Source organism: Emys orbicularis, chromosome 5, assembly GCF_028017835.1.
Source record: "Emys orbicularis isolate rEmyOrb1 chromosome 5, rEmyOrb1.hap1, whole genome shotgun sequence".
NCBI classification, from domain to species: domain Eukaryota; kingdom Metazoa; phylum Chordata; order Testudines; family Emydidae; genus Emys; species Emys orbicularis.
This window is the reverse complement of record NC_088687.1, coordinates 120,182,801-120,207,938: the sequence shown is the minus strand read 5'-3', so window position 1 is coordinate 120,207,938 and position 25,138 is coordinate 120,182,801. Positions and strand designations below refer to the sequence as shown.

The 25,138-nt window shown below is 43.2% G+C and overlaps 1 protein-coding gene across 1 annotated transcript in view; it reads left to right on the top strand.

The window, feature by feature from the left end:
* Positions 1 to 25,138, top strand: part of EVC2 (EvC ciliary complex subunit 2) — a 165,384-nt gene that overhangs the window by 2,777 nt on the left and 137,469 nt on the right. The window contains exons 2-6 of the mRNA XM_065405470.1: positions 4,326 to 4,380; positions 10,413 to 10,579; positions 11,125 to 11,190; positions 19,613 to 19,799; positions 22,802 to 22,911. Coding sequence (XP_065261542.1) covers positions 4,326 to 4,380; positions 10,413 to 10,579; positions 11,125 to 11,190; positions 19,613 to 19,799; positions 22,802 to 22,911 — 585 coding nt within the window. The remainder of the gene's footprint in view (positions 1 to 4,325; positions 4,381 to 10,412; positions 10,580 to 11,124; positions 11,191 to 19,612; positions 19,800 to 22,801; positions 22,912 to 25,138) is intronic.

Below are 25,138 nucleotides of genomic sequence, written 5' to 3'. Positions count from 1 at the left end.
AGCTTCATCAACAAGGACAGAAAAATACTTGGTTTGTCTGTATTTTTACCACTGTCACTGTCATGTGTCTACACAGAAAAAGCTGTTCATGGGTTAGCTGTGAGGTAGCTTGAATCCAGCCCAGCCTAGGTAATGATAGCAGTGAAGGCAGCACAGCCAGGCTTCAGCACGGGTAGTGCAAGTCTGGTATGGACTTTTGGTGCATACTTGGCTTACTAGTCCATTCTGAAGCCTGTGCTGTGCTGTCTTCACTTCCTTTGTTACCCATGCTAGCTGGATTCAGGTTGAACAGACAAGCCCATGTCCAGCTTTTGCTGTGTAGATATGTCTTTAAATCTGATGATAATAGAGGCTGGTAGCACCTTGTCTGCATCAGGACTCCCAGCTATAATGGTGGTAGCTCCGGTGGGGAACTTCTACAGTTCCTTACTATGGAAATAGCCAGCTTTAGCACTGGGTGAATTAGTGCAGACAAGGCCATTGTCAGACTTAATATCTGTGCGTCAGTTTATTCTTCTGGAAAGCAGGATAGTATTACCTAAATCAAGAGTCACCTCAACCCATCCTCTGTGAGGTTGTCAGATTTTAATTTGTGTGCACTCTTCCATTCGCTCTGTTAATGGGGGAGTGGAAAATAGTCCTGAGAGCTGAACTTCTGTTCTGTATGCAGAGATGCAAGTAAGTTTTATTTAAGAGTCTACATATTTCTTATTTCGATTTATTCTTACAATTTAGATCCTCAATATATTAGCCTCCACTCCAAATCTAACCACTCAGCCCTGACAAAACCATCATTTGCCAGGGGAAAAAAATCAATGATTACATATAAGGAAATCACATACTACAAGGGTGCTGGAACTAGGGGTGCTGGGGGGCGGCAGCACCCCTTGACTTGAAGCCATATACAGGGTTTACAGTTTTGTTCAATGGCTTTTAGCACCCCTGCTATACTAATTATTCCAATGCCACTGCATACCAGGAAATCATTTTCTGAGTCACCAAAACACAGATCTCTATTTTAACTTCAGTTTACTGACTTTCATAAACTCATTTTTGTAGTTAATATTTTTATTGTACACTGAAACTGTGGATTACATTTGTAACCACACAGATCACTTTAACTCACATTTGACAACTGGCGTTATACGAAAGACATTTTACAGAAGTATAGACATCTCTGCCAGGAACTAGGTATCGTCATGCATCCGACGAAGTGGGTATTCACCCACGAAAGCTCATGCTCCAATACGTCTGTTAGTCTATAAGGTGCCACGGGACTCTTTGCTGCTTTTACAGATCCAGACTAACACGGCTACCCCTCTGATACTAGGTATCTACTGTAAATCTCAAATGAGACCACAGAAGAATGGCATACTGGTTAGAATGTATTTAAAAATGAACCTTTGTTTTTTAATTAATTTTAGTTCATCTTAGTTTATCTCCTTTTAACTCATGTTTACAGATTAATATAATACTTTGTAATTTTATGTTTACTTAATGTTTAAATATTTTATTTACTATTTAATATTTAAATACTGCTTTCCCATAGCTACTTGTCCTCTGACTCCAGATTAAATTTGATCAATTAACAAGAAAGATTTTTGAATTCCTGCCCTTGCTTAACCCTGAAAGGCAAATTGAGTTCTTTCTGCTTCTTTCATCTTCATCAATAGTGCATTGAATAATTCTGTTGATGTATGTGGCCAGACAGAATACAGCTTGTTTTTCTTGACTGATATTGGTTCCTGCACCACTGAGAGTAAAAACATGTTTGTATCCATAAAATAAACAGATTTGACTTGAAACAGAGAAAGTATGTATTTGATTGTGGTGATGTTTTCTACAGAGCTGCTTTTCTGACCACAACTGGACTTTAAAGAAAATCCCACATTTATTTTTGGCAGGCTGGACATACAAGATATGTCAATGAACAGTCTTATTATCCATTGTCTAAGACATTAGCTAGGAAAGTGTGCATTTTTTGAGGGTAGAGTAGCAGAATGGGGATCAGCGTTGAGATACATTTCCGGCTCTAGTACGTGTTCTGACGTCTTGTGTCAAGTCACTTAAGGGACACTGGTTAGGTTTAAGATCTGTTCCTGCCCCACAGATCTCAATCTAATCTTTATAATTCCATATGGCAGGCAGGCAGGCAAGTATTATTATTCCCATTTTACAGCAATGAGAACTGAGGCACAGTGTCCAAGCACAGAATGATACTTTAAAAAAACATATATTCAAACTCTAAATAATAAACAAGACTGTTTTTTTCTCAACTTTAAAATGTGGCATTTTCTTGGGGTTTGGTTTTAAATATTCTCCTGTGAGAACTGCAACTCAGGCTAGGTCTACACTACAGCGGGGGTCCGACCTAAGATACGCAACTTCAGCTACGTGAATACCGTAGCTGAAGTTGCGTATTTTAGGTCGGCTTACCTGGCGGTGAGGACGCGGGAAAGTCGACCGCTGCCGCCGACTCCGCTGCCGCCTCTTGCCGAGGTGGATTTCCGGAGTCGACGGCAGAGCGATCAGGGATCGATTTTACCGCGTCTTCACTAGACGCGGTAAGTCGATCCCCGATAGACCGATTGCTACCCGCCGGATCGGCGGGTAGTGAAGACAAAGTCTTAGTCACTGCAGTATTGTGTTTAAGAGTCTTCTGGAAAGTAATTAGCCTATAAACAGAAGTGACAATGACTTGAAAGCGTCAATTTCACTCCAGTTTAAAGTCAGTTTCTAGTCTATTATTATTTGTAATAATGCCCCTAGAGCCCCACACAGATGTAGTAGAGGAGTGTAGAACTCTACTATTGGTTAGGAGGATTGTCACTCTATATCGTCTCAGCTGCTGATTGGTGAAGGCAGATGAGGGGGCGGGGTGGGTGATTCTAGTGCAGTAGAGGAAACTGAGCACGGGAGCTGTAGCCAGAGAACCCCAGCTTCTAGAGGAGGGGACCTGGCTACAGGTAAGAGCTCGGGCTGGGGCATGCACCACGAGAAAACCTCTGGTATGAAACTGGGGGTGGTGGGAAGTGCCCCCTGGCCCTCCCTAAGTGGTGCCCCGGCATGGTGTCTGAAGTAGGGGACCCAAAAACTAAGGCTCCCCAATTAGTGAACACATTGAAAATTTGGGCCTAAGTGACTTGAATGTAGCAGAGGGAGGAATAAAATCCAGAACTCCTAACTTCCAACATTGTGCTTTAATCCTAGACCAGGGGTGGCTAACCTGTGGCTCCGGAGCCGCATGTGGCTCTTCAGAAGTTAATATGCAGCTCCTTGCATAGGTGCTGACTCAGGGGCTGGAGCTACAGGTGCCAACTTTCCACTGCTCAACCCCAGGCCATGCCATGCCTTACCCCAAGGCCCCTGCCCCTTCCTGCCCCCTTCCCTGAGCCTGCTGCACCCTTACTCCTCTCCCCTCCATCCCAGAGCCTCCTGTACAATGCGAAACAGCTAATGGCGGTGGGCAGGAGGGAGGGGGAGGTGCTGATCGGCAGGGCTCCCAGCCTGCAGAAGGTGCTGGGGGTGGGAGGGGGTGGGAGGGGGGAGCTGATTTGGGCTGCCGATGTATTACTGTGACTCTTTGGCAATGTGCATTGGTAAATTCTGGCTCCTTCTCAGGCTCAGGTTGGCCACCCCTGCACTAGACTATGCTTCCTGACCATGTAGTTTATCTTCCTTATACTTAACCACAGTACTTATCTTTGCTTCTATATTTTTGAAAGATTTAGGAGTGCCACTTATGACCTAAGAACTGGACGTATACTGGGTAACCCATTGTCTTTCACCCACCATATACACATTATTTCGTGACATGGAGAACATAGTGGATGTAGTTAGAAACACAGATCTAACTCTGAGATTAATAAAAGGCCTAATGAAGAAAACCAATAAAAAAATATTATCACCAGAAAGTCAAAAATTTTATGCGATGGTTTCACCACTAAAGAAATATTTTAAAGTTGGGAATTTTTTTTTTGCTGCATGTGGCTAATTATTATACATAGTAAGAGAGTACACTTGCCCCAGAAAGCTCACACTCAAATTAAACAAAGGACAGGAGAGAAATAAGTTAAGTGACTTGCCCCAGAAGCATGCAGCAGGTCAGTGGTAGGGCCAAGGCATAAGAACGCAGACCCCAGGTCCAGTGCACTATTCATTAGTCGCTGCCACTTCTCATAATCTTATGAGTTTTGAGAAATCAGAATTTGTACTTTAGTGTAAAGCACATCGCCAGTTTGAGACTTAGAATAAACAGTATTAGAAATGTATTTTGTAAATAAGGTCCTGGGTTTATAGTCACTCTTCTTTTGTGTTAACTGTAGGTTGTTACAGATAAGCAGCGGATTAAAAAAAAGAGAGACTGCTTCGGTATGACAGGTATGTATTCATTTTAACTGCCCTTCCAATTGTTCTAAACCTCGAAGTGCTGGAGAATCCTGGGAGCCAGATGCTTTTAAAAAGTTTGTTTTATAATAACATTTGCAATATAACAAAACATGATGCATCTCTGTTTCTCAGTCGCTTTAGCTATGTCTGCACTTCATGGTAAACCTGGGCCTGTGAGATCCAGGCTTGTGGACTTGGTCGTTCTAAGCCGATGCTGAAGCATCCACGCTGCATTTTAAACCAGGGCTTACAGTTGCTGGACCTGGGTCTCACAACTGTGCTTATGTGTCCACACTGCATTAGGCTGACCTGACTTGGGTCTGCGGTTTGAGCTGCATTTACACTGGAAACTGACGGGGCTTGGACCTGAGTCACAGCAGGACTCGGGCTCTGACCCACCCATCCAACAGGGTCTAGAACCCAGATCCTGAGTAAGCTTGGGCTTTGGCCAGCATGCAGGGCCACCATAAAAAAGGGCAACCATGCAGGAGGTGTAGGGCAGCCAAAGTGACCCACCAATGGAGCATCGTGGCATAGCTGTAGCACCTCCAGCCAGAGGTGCCCCAGAGAAACATTTATGCGTTCATCAAAATATATCATCCCATCCCTCACTGAAATGTGCATCTTAGTTCCTAATACCATAGACTGTGGCAAGCAAATCTTCTTTTGAGGCAGACCGGATAAGGGAGAGGCCATCTTGCTGAATTGTGGAGGAAAGGGGGCTCAGAAGTAGGTCCTCCTTTTCCCGGTAGTGTTCCCCCTTTTGTGATAGAGTAATGGTTTTCCCATTTCAATTTCCCGAGTGGTAGGTAATTGTAAACTTGAATCAAAAGAACAACATGGCTCACCTTAGCTGCCTCTGGTTCTAAGCTCAGGCCTTGTGGAGGTACTGGAGGTTCTTATGGGCAGTAAATACCTGTACTGCGTGCTGAGCTCCCTCAAGGTGGTGATGCTATTCTTCTAATGCAGTTTTGATTGTGAGCAGCTCCTTGTCGAGTATTTCATAGTTCATCTCTGTGGGGATGATTTTTTGAGAGTAGAATGCACAGGTGTGAAGAACTGACTGGGGTCTGAGTCACTGAGAGAGTCCCATCCTGAGGGCCACATTGGATGCATCTGCTTCCACTATAAATGGGTGAGTTGGGTCAGGGTGTGCAAGAACTGGGGCTGTGGTGAAGGCAGTCTTGAACTGGTTGAAAGCGAGCTGGGCTTCAGGCAGCCAAGTGAATCAAATGGCTTTATGAAGGAGGCAAGTTGGGGGCTATTCGTTCACAGTTGTTGGCGATGAATCAACTATTAAAATTTGCAAAGCCCAGGAAGCACTGAAGTTCTCAGTGGGTCTGGGGTGCTGTCAAGTTACGAATGACTTCCACCTTCTGCATATCTATTTGAATGCTCCATATAACCTAAAAATTCAGTGGTGGTCTGGCGTACAAACTAAGCTTTCATAGTCTCTCCAGGACAGACTGACATTATGGCAGTGCTGCTCAGGGCTTCTCAGAAAACACCAATATATCATCAAGGTAGATGTCCCTGAAAATTGTTTATGAAATGTTGGAAGGGCATTGGTTAAGCCGAACAGCATTACTAAATAGTCAGAATGCCCATATCAGGTATGAAAAGCTGTATTCCATTCATCCCCAGGCCTTATGCATGCTAAATTATATGTCCCTGAAAGATCAAGTTTAGTGAAAAGGTTCTGACAGTCCAGCAATTCCAGGATGAGATGTAGGGGGTACCGATTTGAATAGTCACCTGAGTCAATGCATGATAGGCTATGCAGAGGCATAGTGGCCCATCCTTTTTTCACACAAAGAGGACTAGTGCCCCCCTGCAGAAGTGGATCTCTGAATGAAGCCCTTTGTGAGATTGTCCTGCTATACATGCTTAGTGCATCCAGCTCTGGTTTGAAAAATAGTGTCTGTCCATCCACAGGGCACCTTGCCCTGGGTTATAGGTCTATTGGACAGATGTAGTCCCTGTGTGGGGATAGTGAATCTGCGTTTTTGTTTTAAAACACACCCAGGTAGTCTCAGTACTTGTCAAGGAGGCTGAGCTTCTGGTTTGGGGCTGCTCTCTTCTGGTTACCCCCCACAGTCCAGGGTCTCACTTCTTAGGGTCTTATCCAATCTTGGGACCATGGATGCGACCACTTGGGGTTAGTCGATTTGTTGGAGGCAAGCTATCTGGCAATATTCGGAGGAGAAGCTAATGCTCCTCTGTCACCAGGAGATCCACTGGGAATGCAGCTCCAACCAAGGAATGCCAAGAATTATTGGAAAGAATGGAGAGCAGATCACATCAAAACATACTAATTCCTGATGCCCTTCCATTTCGGCCTCTAAGGGGACTGTCTCTTAGGTCACCAGTCCTGATGATAGGGATAACCCATCAATTGCGTCCACCAGGTCCGGTGTGGGTTTTGGCAGGAGAGGAATCTGTAGGGTTTGGGCTGCCTTAACATGTATAAAGTTAGCAGCAGCCCTGGAGTCTGTCTTTGCTAGTTGCAGGGGAGTCTCCTGCTCTTGCTCCAAGACCCGCAACTGCAGTGGCAATTGGAAATGCGGGGAGAGCCCACGGTTCCTGGGTTGGGCTCTATTTGAGGGTGGCTACAGAGCATGGAAGTCTGGTGATGCCCAGGTTGTACCCCCGCTACTGGGCCTGGGCTGGTCTATTTCCTGAGCTCTTTCAAGCTAGACAGGAGGCAAAGGTGTGTCCTGGCTCCACACAGTAAAAACAGATTCAGCTATTGTGAACATTCCTTCTTCTCCAGGGTCAGGCATGACCAGAGTGACCCAGGTTGACTTGCATGGATTCAGGACTTGGTTCTACAGGTTTGGTGTAGAGGGTGGGCATAGCAGTAGTAACATAACACTCTCATTGAGCATCATAGTTTTTGCTGAAAAGCATCCTATTTTTTTCTGTTTTGTCCTACCTCTTACCCTCTGGTTTATTCTCACAGCATCTTTATCTTTGAAACAAGAAAAGCTAATGGCAACATTGGAAATTGAAGTGCAGTAAATTACTACCTTTGTCTGTTCAGTGGTGTGTGTAATTGAAGGGACTTTAAATTGGTTCTTGTGTGAGGGCTGCTTTTGAGGACACAGAATAACTCCAAGGGGGGGAAAAAACAATATAGTAAACAAATGCATTTTTGAAAAACAAAAATAAGACAAGGTAACTGAAAGTTTTGTTGACGTTAGGCCTCATTAGGAAAAACAAATTTCTTTACAGATTCAAAATATGCAGCTTTGGGGGAAGGGCTAACGATTAGAATTACTGTATTTATTGTTAAAAATGCACAATTTTTTCTATTGGTAACTGAGCATCAGCACCGAGCTTGGCACTTTACACCTAAGACATGGCCCATGCCCTGACATGGCCTGTGCCATGTTTTACAATCTGCTGTAATTCTGACACTGACAACACCAGTATGGTTTATATGAGTTCGGATGTGGTGCAGAGGTATATGAATGTCAAAGAATGGACTTCTGGGATTCTGCACCCACTGCTTGCCAGATTATAGCTCAAACTCTTAAATTCCAGATTACTCTGTTTGTTTTTGTGACTAATAACTGCCTCCATTTCAGCTTTCCTTAAAAAAAAAAAAAAAAAAAAAAAGTGTGCCCCACTTTACTTTGTGTGTCATTCATCTCCTATGATGGCTGGTTGTCAGAGGATAAAGTCTACTACACATGCCAGCTACAGAAGTCAATCCTCTTAACAGTGGAGTTCCAAGATTCAGTCCCTAATGATGACCAGTAATTGAGGTCATTGCAAATGCAAGCTCCACCTCTTTGCGCATAGATTACCAAAATGGAAGAGACTACAAATGGCTAACAGATTCTTCTCTTACATATCTGTCCCCTGGACTCATAGGAAAGGGAGCAGAGAATATGGTCTGTAATTGGACAGCAAAGATTTTTCTTAATAATTCATGTATCTGACACCTATGATATTGTGCATAATATGAATATATGGGATTTAGTGAATTCAATTGTAATCTCAATGGCAAAATATTCAGAGTAACCTTTCGCCTATTGCAATGACTTCATTGTTATTTTAGTTTTCCAATATTTTTAATTTGCAGTTCAATATAAAGTGCTTCCTGAGCACAATAGGGTTCCAACCTTTGCAACTGATAAGCTTTGACTTCTACATATGAAGTCAACGGGTTGCCTCATGGGTGTAGAAGTCCATCTGTGTGCTGTCATTTCAGGGTTGGAGTCTATATTGGCATCTCAATTATTATGGTAATCATAATTGTTTATTTAAATCCTGCTCACCAGGGCTTTGATTTAAGTCACCAAATTCACTTCTAAGGGCTTAGTCCTAAAAGGTGTGAGGTGCAAACAGAACCTTATAACAAGTGGTAAATACTACTTGGAGTTGGGCCATAATTCAACATAACTAATCCCAACAAAATACAACAGACAAATATCCTATATAATATACAGAAAATATGCTGTTTGTTTCACATTTCTTTGGTTGAAAGTTTGTACACAAATTTATTTTTTTGTCAAAAAAACCCAGCATTATTAAAAATGAATCTTTTTTAATAAAAAGTTGTAGACATTATGAAAACCTTCTACTTCTCACAAAATTTTCCAGCACTGTTTTAATCAAAATTCATATGGAAATTATTTTCAAAATTATCAAAAATTTTACTGAAACCATGGGTTTTCAGAAAGCAAACATGTTTTTTGTTTAAATGAAAAATTTCAAACGTGAGTTTGATAAAAATTTCAGTAAAAAATATTGAGAACATTTCACAAAAGATGGGACATGTCCATTTCAAACCCTGGAAACGGAAACAATTTTGAAATTTTTAATTTAAATTATTTTCCAATTTACTGATCAGCGCCAGTTTGATTAAACTACGTTTTAGCATGAGCAGCCATTCATAGTAATACTGGATCTTATCCCCATATGAAAGATGTTTAGATAGTACAGTGATGAGTGTGCTGTAAGAACTTGTGTTGAATAGACTAATGCTATTAAATTATTTTGGTTTATATTTTCAGAACTATTCATCATAGGCAAATCTTTTTTCAACATGTTATAAAATAATATTGGCATTACTGTTTTACAGAATTTGATTTGATTGTATTACAATTTAACGGAAACTCATTTGAGAACAAAGCACCGATTAGAAACATTTTAATACAGTCTAAATGTTTAATGGTTTACTGGCAGACTGTGTCTTTGAAGCACAAGGCTTTTTTATATTTAGGTAGCTCATGTTTATAAAGCTCTTCAATTATTCATGCTTTTCTGAAATCTTAGTGTGGGCTGAAATTATTAATAGTTGGTTTAAGCCTGAAACCTGTTAATTGAGGTATAATTTGTTTTAAATCTGAATGACAAAATTCTGCTCTTGGAGATGCACATACAAAACCTTTTCTCTGGGCTCCCAGTGAGAGTTGTGTGCACATATCTGAGGGCAGAATTTTGCCTGAAGTTTATTATGAATTGTATAGTTTGATTATTTCAGAAAGTGACACTGGTTCCAATGTTGTACACACTTCCCACTGAGAACAGAGCCTGCTAATTAAAGTTGTCTCCTTTGGAATGAGAGGGAGTAAGGTCAGCAGTTACGGCACTAGACTGGAAATCAGGAAACCTAGTTCTGTTCTTGTGTCTGCTACTGACCTGCTGTGTGATCTTGGGCAATTCACTTCACCTTTCTGTTCCTCGGTTTTCTTCTTGCCCTGTGCCTGCCTTGTCGTGCTCCTTCAAGGAGGGATTGTCTCATACTGCGTTTGTCTAGCAAAATAGGGCCCCAATCATAGAAATGAAGGGCTGGAAGGGACCTCATGAGGTCATCTAGTCCATCCCCCTGTGCTGAGGCAGGACCAAGTAAACTTAGACCATCCCTAACAGGTATTTGTCTAACCTCTTCTTAAAATGGTTGAATCCTCTTTGCTACTGCTATGCACAGTGGCAAGTGTTTGCCACGTGGGATCTAGAGTTTGTGAGACAGATGCTTTAGTTCTAACGTAGAGTATTACTTTCACTTTCAGCTGTAGAATTACTGGGAACAGGATTAAAGGGAACAAATGAAGACCATGATCTGCTTTTGACTTCCGCAGCACCAGATGTGCATGGGATCCATTCACTGTTTGCCTTGATCCCCTCATGGACAAAGAAGATTTTGTTCAAACGAGAGTCTACCATTAACCAGCAGCTGGTCAGTAAGACATGGTTGATGTTTAATATCTGAAAGGGTTGAAGAGAAGTAAGATCAGCAGTAGTCTATCACTGGGAATTTAGTACTTAATTAGTATACAGTTTCTAATTGTGTCTCATATGATTATGTTCACCTTCGGTAGCTTCAGCAGTAACATCTAAATGCATGAGTTCCTTATAACTATAGTGACAGGTACAGTCAAGTGTATGCCATATAACTTCTAACGCTCTAAGTAATAAAATGCATCTGTACCATTTTATGAATTTGTTTCTGCACATTGTGCATTTTGTCATGGAAGTCTGGTCACCAATAATGAACATATGTAATTTAGGCTAATAATTATATGGGAGTAGATAGTTTAAACAAATTTGTATAAACAGATAAAAGAAGATTCGTTGGTGGGATGGCAGAGCTCTTAAACACCAAGGTTGAGAATCAGTTTAACTTCTTTTTCTCTTTCTTCATTACATTACACAACTTGTGTTGTAGTTTTATATTGAGATGAGTCCATATACAACACAGATTTTTGTTTTTTCCCTCCCCAGCCAGAAGATGTGCCAAGAATTTCAGTGTCTTCTGGGTATGGGATAACTCTTCAGAAATGTGCAGTGGTAAGTTTCGAGATACTGCTTTCTCTTATTTGAGGAAGTATTAAGATCCAAATCTTCTGTGAATATTTTTTGTCCAGTTATATAAATAAGACCCCTAATATAACCCAAAGCCAGTACACAGAAACAAATACTTTTACATTGTATAATACAGGGAGGAAGTTGTTATACAGGAAATGTAATCTAATACTTCAACATTATCTGTAAGAATGAGCTTTGAAACAATAGTCAGCAGCATTTACTAACACTGTACAGAGTACAGAACATTACTGAGCAGTGTAGTCTTTATATTATTGATGAGTTGATATTGCCAATGGTATCTTAAACCATAGTAACCTGTGACATGGGTTCATGCTCCCTAAAGGCTACGGTATCAGAATTAGCAGGGTGAGAACCACTATTAGGAATATCCTTAGTTCTGGAGACTCTAGGAGCACATGAGGAATGATAGCAGTAACCACAACAGCATCTGCAAATGATCAATCTTCCCTTTATTAAAAGCCTTACTACACATAATGCCACAGCTGTAGATACCTAAGTGAAGATGGCGAAATATCATAAGATGTCCAACATCGATGTTTTCATACAGGTTGAACCTCTGTAGTCTGGCACGATCAGGTCCGGCAACATCCGTGGTCCGGCATGATTTTATTTATGTTTTTTATGCTTCATCTACTTATTTCCTTGTGCCAATGCAATAAAATTGTGTAACAACGGTAACAATTTGTTATGAAGAGAGCCGGTAAGCCTTGACTAGGCGCCGTTGCAAGCGTTGTTCTGTTTATTTGCCTCAGAGAGATTAAAAATAAAAAGAGACCCGCTCACTACAATATTGACCTCACGTGGTTCGTCAAATTCTCTAGTTCAGCACCGGTCAGGTCCTGAGGGTGCCGGACTACAGAGGTTCAACCTGTTCTTGCCTCCCCAAGGGTACCATCAAGATGGGTGGATCTCTCAACAGAAGGTTACCTGTAGAGCAGTGGTTCTCAACCAGGGGCCCAGGGCCCCCTGGGGGTTGTGAACAGGTTTCAAGGGGTCTTCCAAAATAAACCAGAGAGCAGGGCCAGTGTTAAACTCACTGGGGCCCAGGGCAGAAATACCAATTCTGAGCCCCGCTGCCCAGGGCTGAAGCAGAAGCCTGAGCAAATTAGCTTTGCAGACCCCTCCCCCCGCCCGGTGCCATGGGGCCCTGGGCAGTTGGTCTCCTTGCTACCCCATAATGTAGACCCCCTGGCTTTTAATCTACTGAAAAATAGTTGTTGTGGCACAGGAGGGCCATGGAATTTTTATAGCCTGTTGGGGGGGGGGGCATCAGAAAGAAAAAGGTTGAGAACTCCTGCTGTAGAGGGTCTCCTGATGGATTCTTCCTCCCTATTCATACTGAGGATCCCTTTTTATTCTGTGTTACACTCATGCCCATAGCCCTTATGCAGATGCATGAGGGTTCCAACCCCTTTTCCCGTATCTGGACTTCCACACTCCATAAAATTTGGGGTGCCTCACTTTTCATAGGGTATCCTCTTAGTTCTCCTTATTTTAATTAGCATTTACATCAGTAAGTTCCCATGGTAACCTGCCCTCACTGCAGAATTTCCCACGATGTTACAATCTTGCAGAATTGATGGGTACGTAGTGGCATATTTTCCAAACTTCACTTATTAGCATATATTTTACAGTAACCTTGTAACTTCACTGGTACCTCCTCGGTTACCTGCTCATGCCTTTAAGGCCTAATGTATCTAAGAGAAAATCTTACAGGCCTCAGCCTGCTAGCCTTGCATTAAGCCCTACTTTGCTTATAACCTAATGCACACTCATAAATGCTTGCCAATCTTATACCTCTATAATACTATCCTACTTATTGCTATACCTATGCCTACAATTTAAATCTATTCACCACATGTTAATTATATATAAATTAACCACAACAATAGATAACACAATTAGATATGCCACAGCAGATACTAGGAGGAAGTCTAGTGTAAACATAGAGTGAAAGAGACACTCAAACTGAAATATTTTATTAAATGACTCAATATATTTCAATTACTGCACCTGGCCCTTAATCCATCTGCCAATGTTTGGGGCTTTACAATCTCATTTTCCAATTTAAAAAAAATATTTTTTCTCTCCCCCTGCTGTTTGAAAAACTCACACAAATTGGAGGGAAACTGACAGGGATAACAGTGAAAATGACTATACACAAAGACTGCTGTCAAATACACAGAGGGCCAGATTTCCAAAGATATTTAGGTGCCTAAAGATGCAGACAGGCCCCTAGTGGGATTTTCAAAAGTACACCAGCAGCCTAGATGCCTAACTCCCATTGACTTGAGGCACTTAACCTGCTTAGGTAGTTTGTTTATTTTGGGCCAGATTTTTAAAACCTAATTTGGGTTTTCGTTTTTACTCTGGTTGGATCAGGTTTGAATATTTGTAATTACAGCCAATTTACTCTGCCTGTCCCTTGCATGGAGAAAGATAGTGTGTCGTGCTTTAAGTCAAGCTTGGATTCAGCCTTTCAAATGACCCAGCGTACAAGCATTGGGAATTTAGCAGCTGATTTGAAAATATTGACCTGGTGAACTGGACCAGATCATATGCACAGCGTGGAAAATAGGAAATGGAGAATACATATGCGTTACATTGCAGAGCCTAATTAACTGTAATGTTATCATCAAAATGGCCAAAGGTCATAATTAGCAAGACTGAATATTGATAATTTCAGTTACATGAAGTGGTGAGACAAAACCTCCCGCTTCAGAAAGCTTTATAGAGCAGATTCACTACTCCTTTATTATAAGAAGATCTTGGAAAGAGAGTTTTGAAACACTTGCATATTTGATTCTTTCTGCTACTCATAGTACAACCTAGGCAGTCTCATTAAAAATGGCGAAGTCTTGCTGCGCAAGATCAAAGCTAGTCTGCTTCAGATGGTAGGATTATCAAGAAATAATCTTTCAATGCTGCCAGTTGTAAATTAAAAAAAAAAATTGTTATATGTGAATTGTCTTCCACCTTTGGATCAAATTCATATTTTATTTTAACTTACTAAGCTTGCACTTTTATTTGAATCCTAATACATCTGAACAGACATTTTCCTCCTAACACCTGGCTGACCATATGGCAGTCTCTAGTAATTTAAATGGAAAAGTAAGATCTCCTTTGTTCCTCCATTTTAGGAATGTTTGAGGCATTTCCTTTGCAAAACCAGCAGGGAAATGACATACATTTACTCATTGAGGGACAGATTCTGTAGTCCCTTCCTCACGTAGATAATGCCACTGAAACCAGGGTGTAAAGATGACTCACATATAGTGGGCCTGGCTCCTCCATTTGTACATTGGGAGTCGGGGAAATAAGGGCCCAATTTGATCAGTGTGCCCTTTAAACTAGTGGTTCTCAAAGCCGGTCCGCCACTTGTTCAGGGAAAGCCCCTGGCGGGCCGGGCCGGTTTGTTTACTTGCTGTGTCCACAGGTTCGGCCAATCGCGGCTCCCACTGGCCACGGTTCGCCGTCCCAGGCCAATGGGGGCTGTGGGAAGCCGTGGCCAGCACATCCCTCGGCCCGTGCCACTTCCCGCAGCCCCCATTGCCCTGGGACGGAGAACCGCGGCCAGTGGGAGCTGCGATCGGCCGAACCTGTGGACGCGGCAGGTAAACAAACTGGCCCGGCCCGCCAGGGGCTTTCCCTGAACAAGCGGCGGACCGGCTTCGAGAACCACTGCTTTAAACTGTGTCATTCACCAAATGATGAGAACATCAATGTGTTAGTGCTTTACAGTTGCAATAATCTTAAACAGGGCCCTGGTAAATCTTTATAAACAGATGCAAGGTATAAATGATTCTTTTTCCTTTTGTTTTTTTTTTGGCGAATGACACCTCTCACTGTCACTTGAATTCCCATGTCTTACACACCAGATGTGTGGGAATCATTCCTAAAGCTTTTCCACCCTTTCCCCAACATAAGATTCTGTCTTCAAGTTCCTGATCCTTCTCCCTTCCCTGATTACTCTCCCCCCTCATCCCTTCTGTCCTGACTGTTTCCTCTCCTTTCCACCCTTCCCCCATTTTTGCTTCTTCACCCCAGTCTCCTGTGTGCTAGTCCATGGGCTGATAGCATTTGCTGATTGCCGTTTAGAAACAGAGGACAAAAAACCCAGGGCTCTATAGTTGCTCAACTGTCTCTGTGAGATGCTGCTTCTGCTTCAGGCTGACAGCATCAGGGTCTACTGTAGGAACAAGAGCTGCAGGTTACAAGTGAATGCGAGGGCCAGCGGTTTAAGGGAGATTGTGGCCCCTGGGCATCTATTCCCTATGATAGCTGCAGCTGTAGGAAGTTTTCCTCAGTGGAGGTGAGGTATAAGGGTTTTCCCTCTCCTTTGCTATCTGTTAGAATGTTTTCTCTAGTGCTTGTCAGCGAAATATCTAAGATCTCCTGTTACTCCCAACTACTCACCTTCAGGCTCTTTCTAATCAGAAGTGAGGAGGCAGAACTCCAATGTAACTATTATTATAGCATTCAAAAATGTGCAGATGTATCCGAAGACATCATCCCTTTGGCCAGCTGAGGAGAATTGCAATAAGAGGCAGGAGCTGTTGTTGTGAAAGTGGGAAGGAGTTGCTAGGGCCAAACACCGAATGAAGGACTTTATTAGAATATGGAAAATAGGATTATCCTTTAAACTACTCTCTCTCTTTCTACTTCACTTTAAGGAATTTGCGTAGAATTTTCTCCAGTTCCCCCCATGATACAGGTGTAAAGAAACAGCACACATCTGTGTACCCAGGAGCCACATATGAAAGGTGGCTATGGAAGCCTATTTGTGCCCTTTCCTCACAGTGGAGAAATTTTTTGCAGAGCATGGGAGGAATTAAGCATGTGGGGCCTGATCCAGTAGGTGTGCTCTGAGCATGCCGACCTCCACACAAAACGGCGAGGGAGCAGGAGGAAGCCTCCTTTGTAAGCTTTAGCCTAATGGTTAGGGAACTCACCCAGGATGTGGGAGACCTCAGTTCAGTTCCCTTCTCTGCTTGTTGAGGAGAAGAGATTGGAACAGGACTTCTCACCTCTGGTCAGGGCTCTAACCACTGGACTGTGGGATATTCTGATGGGAGATCAGTCTCTCCTGTTTGAAGTTTTATAGAAATAATTAAATCTGCAGTGGGCCAGACTGAGAGAAAGAGACTCTGAATGACTCTGTAGTCCACACCCTTCTTGTTTGCAATTCCCGTTGGCTAGCTTAGGTGACTCCCCCACCTAGTGTGTGCTGACTTTTGTGGATTCCATTCTCAGGCACCTGTCTCTCTCCATGCATTGTGTAGTAGAAAGTGTAGGTGCCTAACAAAGGATTTGTGGAGTTTTGTGATTTCCAAGATGCAGATTATTTAGGTATTACAACCACAAAATCCCTTTGTGGATCCAGGCCAAGGCCTGCTAAATAGAGATGGAACAGTGTTGTGGAAGATTTGAAATCTATATAAATATGTGAGAGCCTCCTCTTAGCCAACGCTGAGTGATGAAACTGTGGGGTAGACTGCAGGCCACACTTGCAGGTTGGGAGACTCTATCCTGGGAAGCAGTGACGCTGAAAAGCAGTGACACTGCAGGTCATGGTGGATAATCAGCTAAACATGAGCTTCCAGTGTGATGCTGTGGCCAAAAGGGCTTGGATGTATAAACAGGGGACTATGGAGTAAGAGTTGAGCAGTTATAGTACCTCTTGTGTGACTGCTACTGGAACACTGTGTCCAGTTCTGGGTCTACAATCCAAGAAGGTTATTGAATAATTGGAGAGGGTTCAGAGAATAGCCATGAAAATAATTAAAGGATTGGAAAACATGTTTTGTAGTGAAAGACTCAAGGAGCTCAATCTGTTTGGCTTAACAAAGAGAATGTTAAGGGGTGACTTGATCACAATCTGTTAGTAACTACATGGGAAACAGATATTTGATAATGGGCTCTTCAGTCTAGCAGACAAGGGTATAACATGATCCAGTGGCCGGGAGTTAAAGCTAGACAAATTTAGACTAGAAATAACAGTAACGGTAATAATCTGTAAAAACAAGAAGAATCAAAGTAAGCGGGAGAGCGTAATAGTGTGTGTCTCCACAGTAGCAGTCTGCACTGAACTTCCTCACAAAATGGCTGCTTTGAGCTGCAGCCTAGACTCCTAGAAATTTAAAGTACAACACACACAAAGCAAATAATAACAGATGCATCCTACATCTACTACAGACCCTGGACACCCTGGACATGGCTGGGAATGCCCCAACATGTGAGCTGAGTGTGGAAAGAATCCATGTTTGGGAGGAGGAAGAGTTACTGGGGCCAGAGTGTAGCTGACATGTCCTGGTGACCAACTTTAGGCCCCAGAGAGCAAGTACATGGCTTGGACTTCCCAATAGGTGGGCTGAGCCCAGCAAGGTCAGTGTTTGTCGGGAGAGAGCTGGTTGCAAGGAGGAGCAACCAGAGGAGAAGCAGTCCAGGAATTGTGCCCTGCAGCAGAACGGGGACGTTCCATATTGTCTAAAAATAACTGGGGCAGGGCTAAATAGGGGGGAGGAATTGTTGCAGGCACAGAGGCCCGAGGACAGCAACAGCACTGGTTCGTTGCCTGGCATGCTTCGCGCCAATAAACATACCGGGGTGGAGAAACAATCAAAGTTTATTTGAGATCTCAAAGTGGTGCAAGGAGACAGGCAAGTCTCAAATCGAGCACATCAGTAAAAAATAGCTTCTCTCTTCTTATACTTTACAACTAAGCCCCCACCTCTCTCCCCCTGTACCACCACCCTCTACTCCCCCTCCCCTCTCTACCAAAGACATGTTTATACATTTAAGCCGTTAAATCATTCTAGGGCTATAAATCTAGCTTGTTAGTAACATTCCTCTAAACAATCATTTGGTTCTGTTTACCCTTAGTTTACTACCCCTCCTCCAGCTAGAAACATGCAAACCTCATCATTATTGCTTAGGACCTGGTTATGAGCAAGGTCGTAATAGGCAACTGGCTATTTACACATTCCAATTCCTGTCCTTGGCTTTTGAGGCCGATTAGAGTTAAACATGGAAGGACAGAGTTTAAACATGGAAGAACTTTGGTTCATATATATAGGCCTAATAACCCCAACAGAATGGAGTTCCATGGGTGGGACGGGGACTGACAAGCCAGCAGGGGGGCGTACAGCCCCCGGCTCCAGAGATGGCCGCAGCTGCAAGATAGGGATGCGCGGCCCCAGCTTCAGAGCCCACAAGCCCTGGCCGCAGTCAGGAGGGGGCACACGGCCTGGGGAGGCCACAGGGCAGAGATGCACAGCCCCTGCTGCAGCAAAAGCCGCGGGGCCGGGGTGCATGGCCCCAGCTGCAGCACGACCCCCAGCTGCTGCGGGGCTGCGGCACAGTGGGGGTGGACAGCCTCAGCTCTGAAGCTGGCCACAGCCGGGGGGGTGCACAGCCCTGGGACGCTGTTGGGGTAGGGCGCACAGTCCCTCGCTGCAGCTCCCGCCACAGGGTTCGGGCGCGCGACCCTGGCTGCAGCCCATGGCAGACACCGCGGTGCTGGAGCACAGTGGGGGATGTGCAACCCCAGCTCTGGAGCTGGCCACAGCCGTGGGGGGTGCACAGTCCTGGGATGCTGTGGGGAAAGAGCACACGGCCCTGGCTGCAGCCCCTGGTGGAAGCTGCGGGGCTGGGGCTGCAGGGCTGTGATTCCAGATATCCAGCTTGCAGTTGCAAGCTGTTGCAGCAGGGCAGGGGCACACAGTCCTGCCTCCACCCCGCACTTCAGCTGCTGACAGCTGAAGCGGAAGAAGTCACGGAGGTTCAGTAAAGTCACAGAATCCGTGACTGCCGTGACCTCCGTGACTAAATCATAGCCTTACCCATGGGTCCTAAGGTGAGTTAGCAAGCCTGTGAGACGGGGGGAATAAGAGGCTGTATAACCCTTGCAGACCAGCGGTTAAATAGGAGATCAAACTGCATCAGGAGAATGAAGTGATAGCAAGTGTGACGTGCATTAAGGGCCTTCTCTTCATGCTGCCAAAGCTGAGTGTTATGAATTTTCCAGAACCTGATTAGAGCATTGCATTCCAATTCTCCTGTATGAGGTCTCTCTGGGATTTTCAGATTCTTGTTTTCACTCAGTCCTTTCTCTGCATGAGCTGTTATCCTGGATTTCAAACTACAGGTTTTTCTATTGCACTGTCGCCAAGCAACAGCTTGACGTGTAGGAGATTAAAATCTCTCTGGGAGTTTGAAATCAAATGGAGTGTGATGTTGTCAGCAGGTCACTCAAAATGCCCTCAAAGAAAAAGCTTTAACACACACATGCACACAGACACTCTAAACTAAGTGGGCCTAGTAATTTGCAGCTAAATACTACCATTTCACTCCAAAACAAAACTATTGGTATTTCTGGTTTTAGGTGGCTACTCAACATGATCTCCAAACTGCATATGTAAGACTTCTGATAAATAATACCAACACACCATCTGCATCCAATGTCACAGATCTCATTCTGCTGGACAATATTACTGGCCTCCATGTTCAAGGAACCAGTGGTAATAAGACTACAGATGGGTTCCAGATATATAGGAGAGGATTCCTGCAAGGTAACTAATTAAGCAGTGACTCTGCTTTTCAATATGTGAAGACAATTTTTGTGACAAGAAAACTTCAAATTAGGATATTTAATTGTTTATTCTGGTGACTTAGGTTAAAACAAAAGCACCCTTTAACAGTTAATATATCTTAATTCCAGAAAGGTTTGTTTTCAGCTCTGAAATTGTAATATTCTTTCAACTCAGAGGTGTGAGTCAGGCCAAATTTATCTTCAAGTTTGGAGCTGTCTGATGTCAGTGGATGCAGAATTGGACCCTTCAGTTGTGTAACACTTAGCTCCTTCAAAACCTGACACAAGTAAAGAATGTTTCTGTATTACTTTAATTCCAATGGAAAGATTTTTTTTAAAAACAAAATCCTGGATAATCAGTATCAAAACAATTCTGATCTGGATAATTTCTTTATCCAAGCTGAGAGTCATGCAGACGGTAACCAAATAACTTACTCAGTAAAAAGTGAAATTATATGTTTAAAAATTCTCTCAAAATAATCTAAGACTCTTATCCTGCCATTGGGTCTGCTTGGGCATAAGGGTTCACCTGCTTGGAAATGACTGTGGAATTTGGACCTAAAGCATTGTCTGCAATATAGATAAGGGAGATTTTAGATCTATATAGGGTTCAACCCACAAACAAAAGTAAATCTTTATAACCATAAATGAAACCAAAATACAAGCCCTCTCTAGCCTTGGTTTCAACCCCCTACCTAAAAACTTGGTGTGGAGCCCTGTCCTCCTGCAGGAAATCTCCCTTTTCTGATTCCCAGTAGCTGTTCTTCTATCCCTTATTTCCCTGTGTGAGGGGAAAGGAAGGAAGCCAGAATTAACTTCTTGCTTCCTGGGGTCATGATATTGGCCCTGCACCCTCTTGAAGTACATCTTCAGAGCTGTTAAATTATGATTACTTTTTTCAAGTAAATAAGCAATGGCATGATAGCTAAAAACTGAATACTTTCCAAATAGTAAAGTTAGTCCATATGGGGCTTTAGCATGGTAGGAAGTTAATAACTAGAGCCCATTTCTGATAATGGAGGCTTGGTTGGTGGCACAGATCGTGGGGTTGGGTATTGAACCTGTTGGCAGCGAGTTACTGGCTTTCAACCCAGAGATTCTTTAGAAAGAATTACCCCCCGAGAAAAGAAACTTGACTTACATTACTGAATTGGCAAACAAAGCTGGAACAATTGTTACATCTGGCACAGCTTCCATTAAAGCTGGAATTGAATTTTGCTTTCCATGCCAATGGAAGGTGTTTCCATCATTATGAAGAAATCTAAACTACGATGGCAAAACAAGAACAAAGCTCATTTGGTTGTAACTCTCATTCATTGATATGTTAGCCCCCAGCTCAGCCCTAAACTGATCTCCAGTGATGGGCACAAAGATTGTGCCTGATGGTACTTAGAGATGTGTCTGCAGATAGTATGTGTTATACACAGTCACTTCATTGCTTGGAGGTGTTCTAAGTTAAAATTCCATTTCTGCTTCAGTGAAGTCAGTGACAAAACCTTTTGGCTTCAGTACACTGCAGATGTATGCGGTGGGGAGAAGGTTCGCCTTCCTTTGAAGCATCAGAGATTGGCCACAGCTGGAGACTGGACCCCAGACAGGGTGGACCAGTGCTGTGAGGTTGTACAGAGAATGCTCTTTCTTAGATGCCCGGTTGGTGTGTCTTGCCCATATATTCAGGGCCGAACTGGTTACCAGATTTTGGGTCAGGAAGTAATTTCCCCCCAGGTAATATTGGCAAGGATCTTGATGGGGGTTCGTGTTCCACTGCAGGATGGGGTGCTGGTCACCTGCTAGGATTGACTAGGCATATCTTGCCTAATCAATTCTTTGCCATGTAGGGGCCTCGGGCATTGGTGGTACCATCGTCCCTCTTGTTCTCTGCTCGTGGCACACAACAGTTCAGTCTCCTGCTGACTGAAATGCTTTGGTCTAACTAGATTGATTGGGCTTAAAATTAAGGTATCTGTGTGAAGGTTAATGTCCTGTGTTTATATAGGAGGTCAGACTAGATGATCTAATGGTGCCGTCTGGCCTTTAAGTCCATGAAAGTATAAAACGGGAGCAGGATCAACCCCAGAATCAACTACAAGCCTGTACAGGAGACCACTCTTATTAATTAACTCTCATTTCAAGAGACCATCTCAAAGTATTCCTCCCCCAAGTAATGAGTACAGTTCTTCTCCACTTTTATTAAGACCATCTCCATCAAGCAAATGTTTACTGGTGTCTTGAATGCTCACTTAATACAGATTTCATTGCAGTTATGTCACAAAACGTACTGGGCCAGATTTGCTACTGTAGGGACAGAGCAGGGGGTGAACTGTGCATGTGTACACCCTGTAACTGCAGGGACAACTAAACATGTGTTGGTGGCGGGTGTGTGTGGGGTTGGAGGGAGGAGGGGTTTATCTTATTGGAAAATGGAGGCTGTGGTACTGCTGCTGGCCTTCCCCACAGATTCCTCCTAGGGAAGGAAGCTCCAAGGTCCAGCCAAGTCTCCATTGGAGCCTCACCAGTAGAGGCTGCCTGGGAAAGAGAATGAACTTTCTCCTATCCCCTTCTGCCCTGCTTTTGCCCATTTTGCACACTGTTTGGTGGCTCTGCCCCTCATGCCTCTAGTGAAGTGAGGATTGCAAGTGGCTTATGCTGCTGCATCCATGTTCTAAGGGGTCTTTCTGCTGATGCAGACTCGCAGCTTGGATTCTATAAGTGGAACCTAAAACGGTATTTCAATCTATTATTTATGTTGAGCCTGATTTTCAGAGGTGCCGAACACCTGCAGCTTCCATTGTCTTCAAGTGTGTGGTCAGCACTTCAGAAAATCAAGCCCATTATTTTCCTATAAAACTCCAAGGATGTGTAACTCTACTGGGTTCTATTCAAGCCTTTTGTATTTACCGATTTAATAAAGAAAATAAAGACATGACTCTGTAATACACTCATCTACATTTAGTTTACACACTGATTTTTCTCTTATAACAGTTGGAGAATACTACTCAATCAACTACATTGCATTTCTTGATGCAAAAGAAACCTGGGATGGCAGAGTCTTGACACTGCCTGCTAAATTGACCTTCAACAGTTCATCACTGGTATTTCATTTTCAATTTTATTTTATCCTTTATAATTTATGTACACACAGTATGGGAATACTGGAATCTGCTCTTGGCTGCCTAAATGATGAGGTCAGCACATAGTGATACACGCTTTTAGACACTATTCTCTGAGTGACTGTGATGAATCTGTAAATACATGAGTATTATACATTAATGATGGGAGTGACTTATGGCACTGGGCCTCTCAAGTTCAATAGATGAAAGAAGTTAGAGCTCTATTATTTGTGTATTAGCCTATAATTTTCTCCCTATATTTGGGACCTCTCTCCATTTTATCTGTGCATTCAGAAAATAGCAAAGTTTCATCCATTTGTTTTATGAGTATGTTATAATGTAACCTGAATGTGTGAATGTTCACGCTTGAACTCCTTGTTGTCTCCTAGGAGTTGGAAGTTGTGCCATATACCGGTGGAAATGTAATTTCCTTTTTCTTTATAATATGGTCTCAGATTTTCCCCGGTGGCTTTGCTTTCTTAATTGTGGGCATTCTTAATGTACTTGTTCATTTGTTGCCAATTCTTTTACCGTGTCTTTGTATATATGTAAACAAATATATATTAAAATCCCTTTTATGTAAAGACCAACTGACCATCTTAGTAAGAATGATTTATGACAATTCTTTAAATGGCTCTTTTCATTCAGCATTTAATGACTAATTGGAACAGCCATAGTTAAAAAGAAAAGTCAACCATTAATTGATGGGGGCTAGGAAACTACTTCCCCTATGAACAGGTTTTTCCAGCATTGCCTTTTATGGGGTTTTTGCACCTCCCTCTGAAACATCGGGTATGGTCCACTATCAGAGAATAGGTGGACCACTACACTGTTTTGATAGTGCAATTTTTTTATGATCTGAAGATGAGTTGTCTGTGCGCGTTTTCCTAAGGGCTAAGGCCATGCATGAAAGGAGTGAGGTATTGAGACGCATTACGTCACAGCACCTAGAAAATCACTGTGATTCACCAAGCCTGAGTTAGTTGCCCAGGCTCCCAATACAATGAATAGGGAGACACAAGCGCCTTAGACAGTGATCCACAAACACCAGTATATTAGACAGGGAGCCACCTAAGCTAGGCAATGGGAGATGCTGACCAGTGGTGTGTGCACTAAGCCTCACCCCTCTCACAGAGTTAGGCACCTAAGTCTGGGTTGCAGGGAGGTGCCTATCTCTACCAGCAATTCTCAGCTGTGAACCCTTTCCTGTATTTAGGTACCTATGCTGTTTTAGCAAGAAGCTGGAGGTGGGGGTTGGGGAGGAGGACCTCCTGCATAACTTTTAACCCAGTGGTTAGAGTTCTCACCTGAGATGTGGGAGACCCCCAGTTCAAGGCTCCTCCTCCACCTGAGGGAGAGAAGGGATTTGAACAGTATTTTGCCACCTCTCAGGTGAGGTATGAGGGAGGGCCTCCTCTTTTGCCTCTTCCCCCCGAACCCCACTCCACTGTTTTTTTATGAACTCATCTGAGCGACCTGATCTGGTATGTGTGTTTAGAGGATGCTTACTGGATTGGGTCCCACACACAACTTAGGTGGCCAAATGCCTATCATCCCCCTGGTTTGTGAATTGCTCTGGGACTTAGGTGGGAGATAGGCCTCTGGACGCCTAGAGGGAGGTAATAGCCTTTACGCTCAGAGGCAGGAACATAGGTGCCTAGGGAACTTTTACTGCAATAATGTTAAATGACAAACAAGTTCAAGCACCTACAGGGTTCAGTGGGAGTTTCGTGCATTGCTATGGACGCAAAACTGGGAGTTAGGTACCTAACTCCTTTGTGCATCCAGGCCTAACTGTATTTCCTGTCATCTTGGTTTATTTGCTTGGGGTTGAGTTTTCTGAGAAGCTTGAAGACTTAGGGCCATATCACATGGGCATAGACAAGTGGGGCTTAGAGGTCTTTAGTGCCCTCCCTTCCTCCCGCCCCTCCCCCCCACCCCCAAATATTAGGGATTCCATTAATAAATAAAGGAAATACTGAGTTTGGAACAGAAGATCATTTCTCACTTTATTAAAAGTGGATTAATTTAATCATGGTATAAAACTATTAAATCATAGTATTAAAGCCATATCTGGCCCTCCCCAAATAAAAAATGTCTATGTCCCTTTTATCAAACCCCCTTTACTGCCTCTAGCCCCCTGGAAAGGGACTGGAGGCCCAGGAAACTCCCCATGGTTATCTCCCATTGCCAACTATTCCTCTTTTAA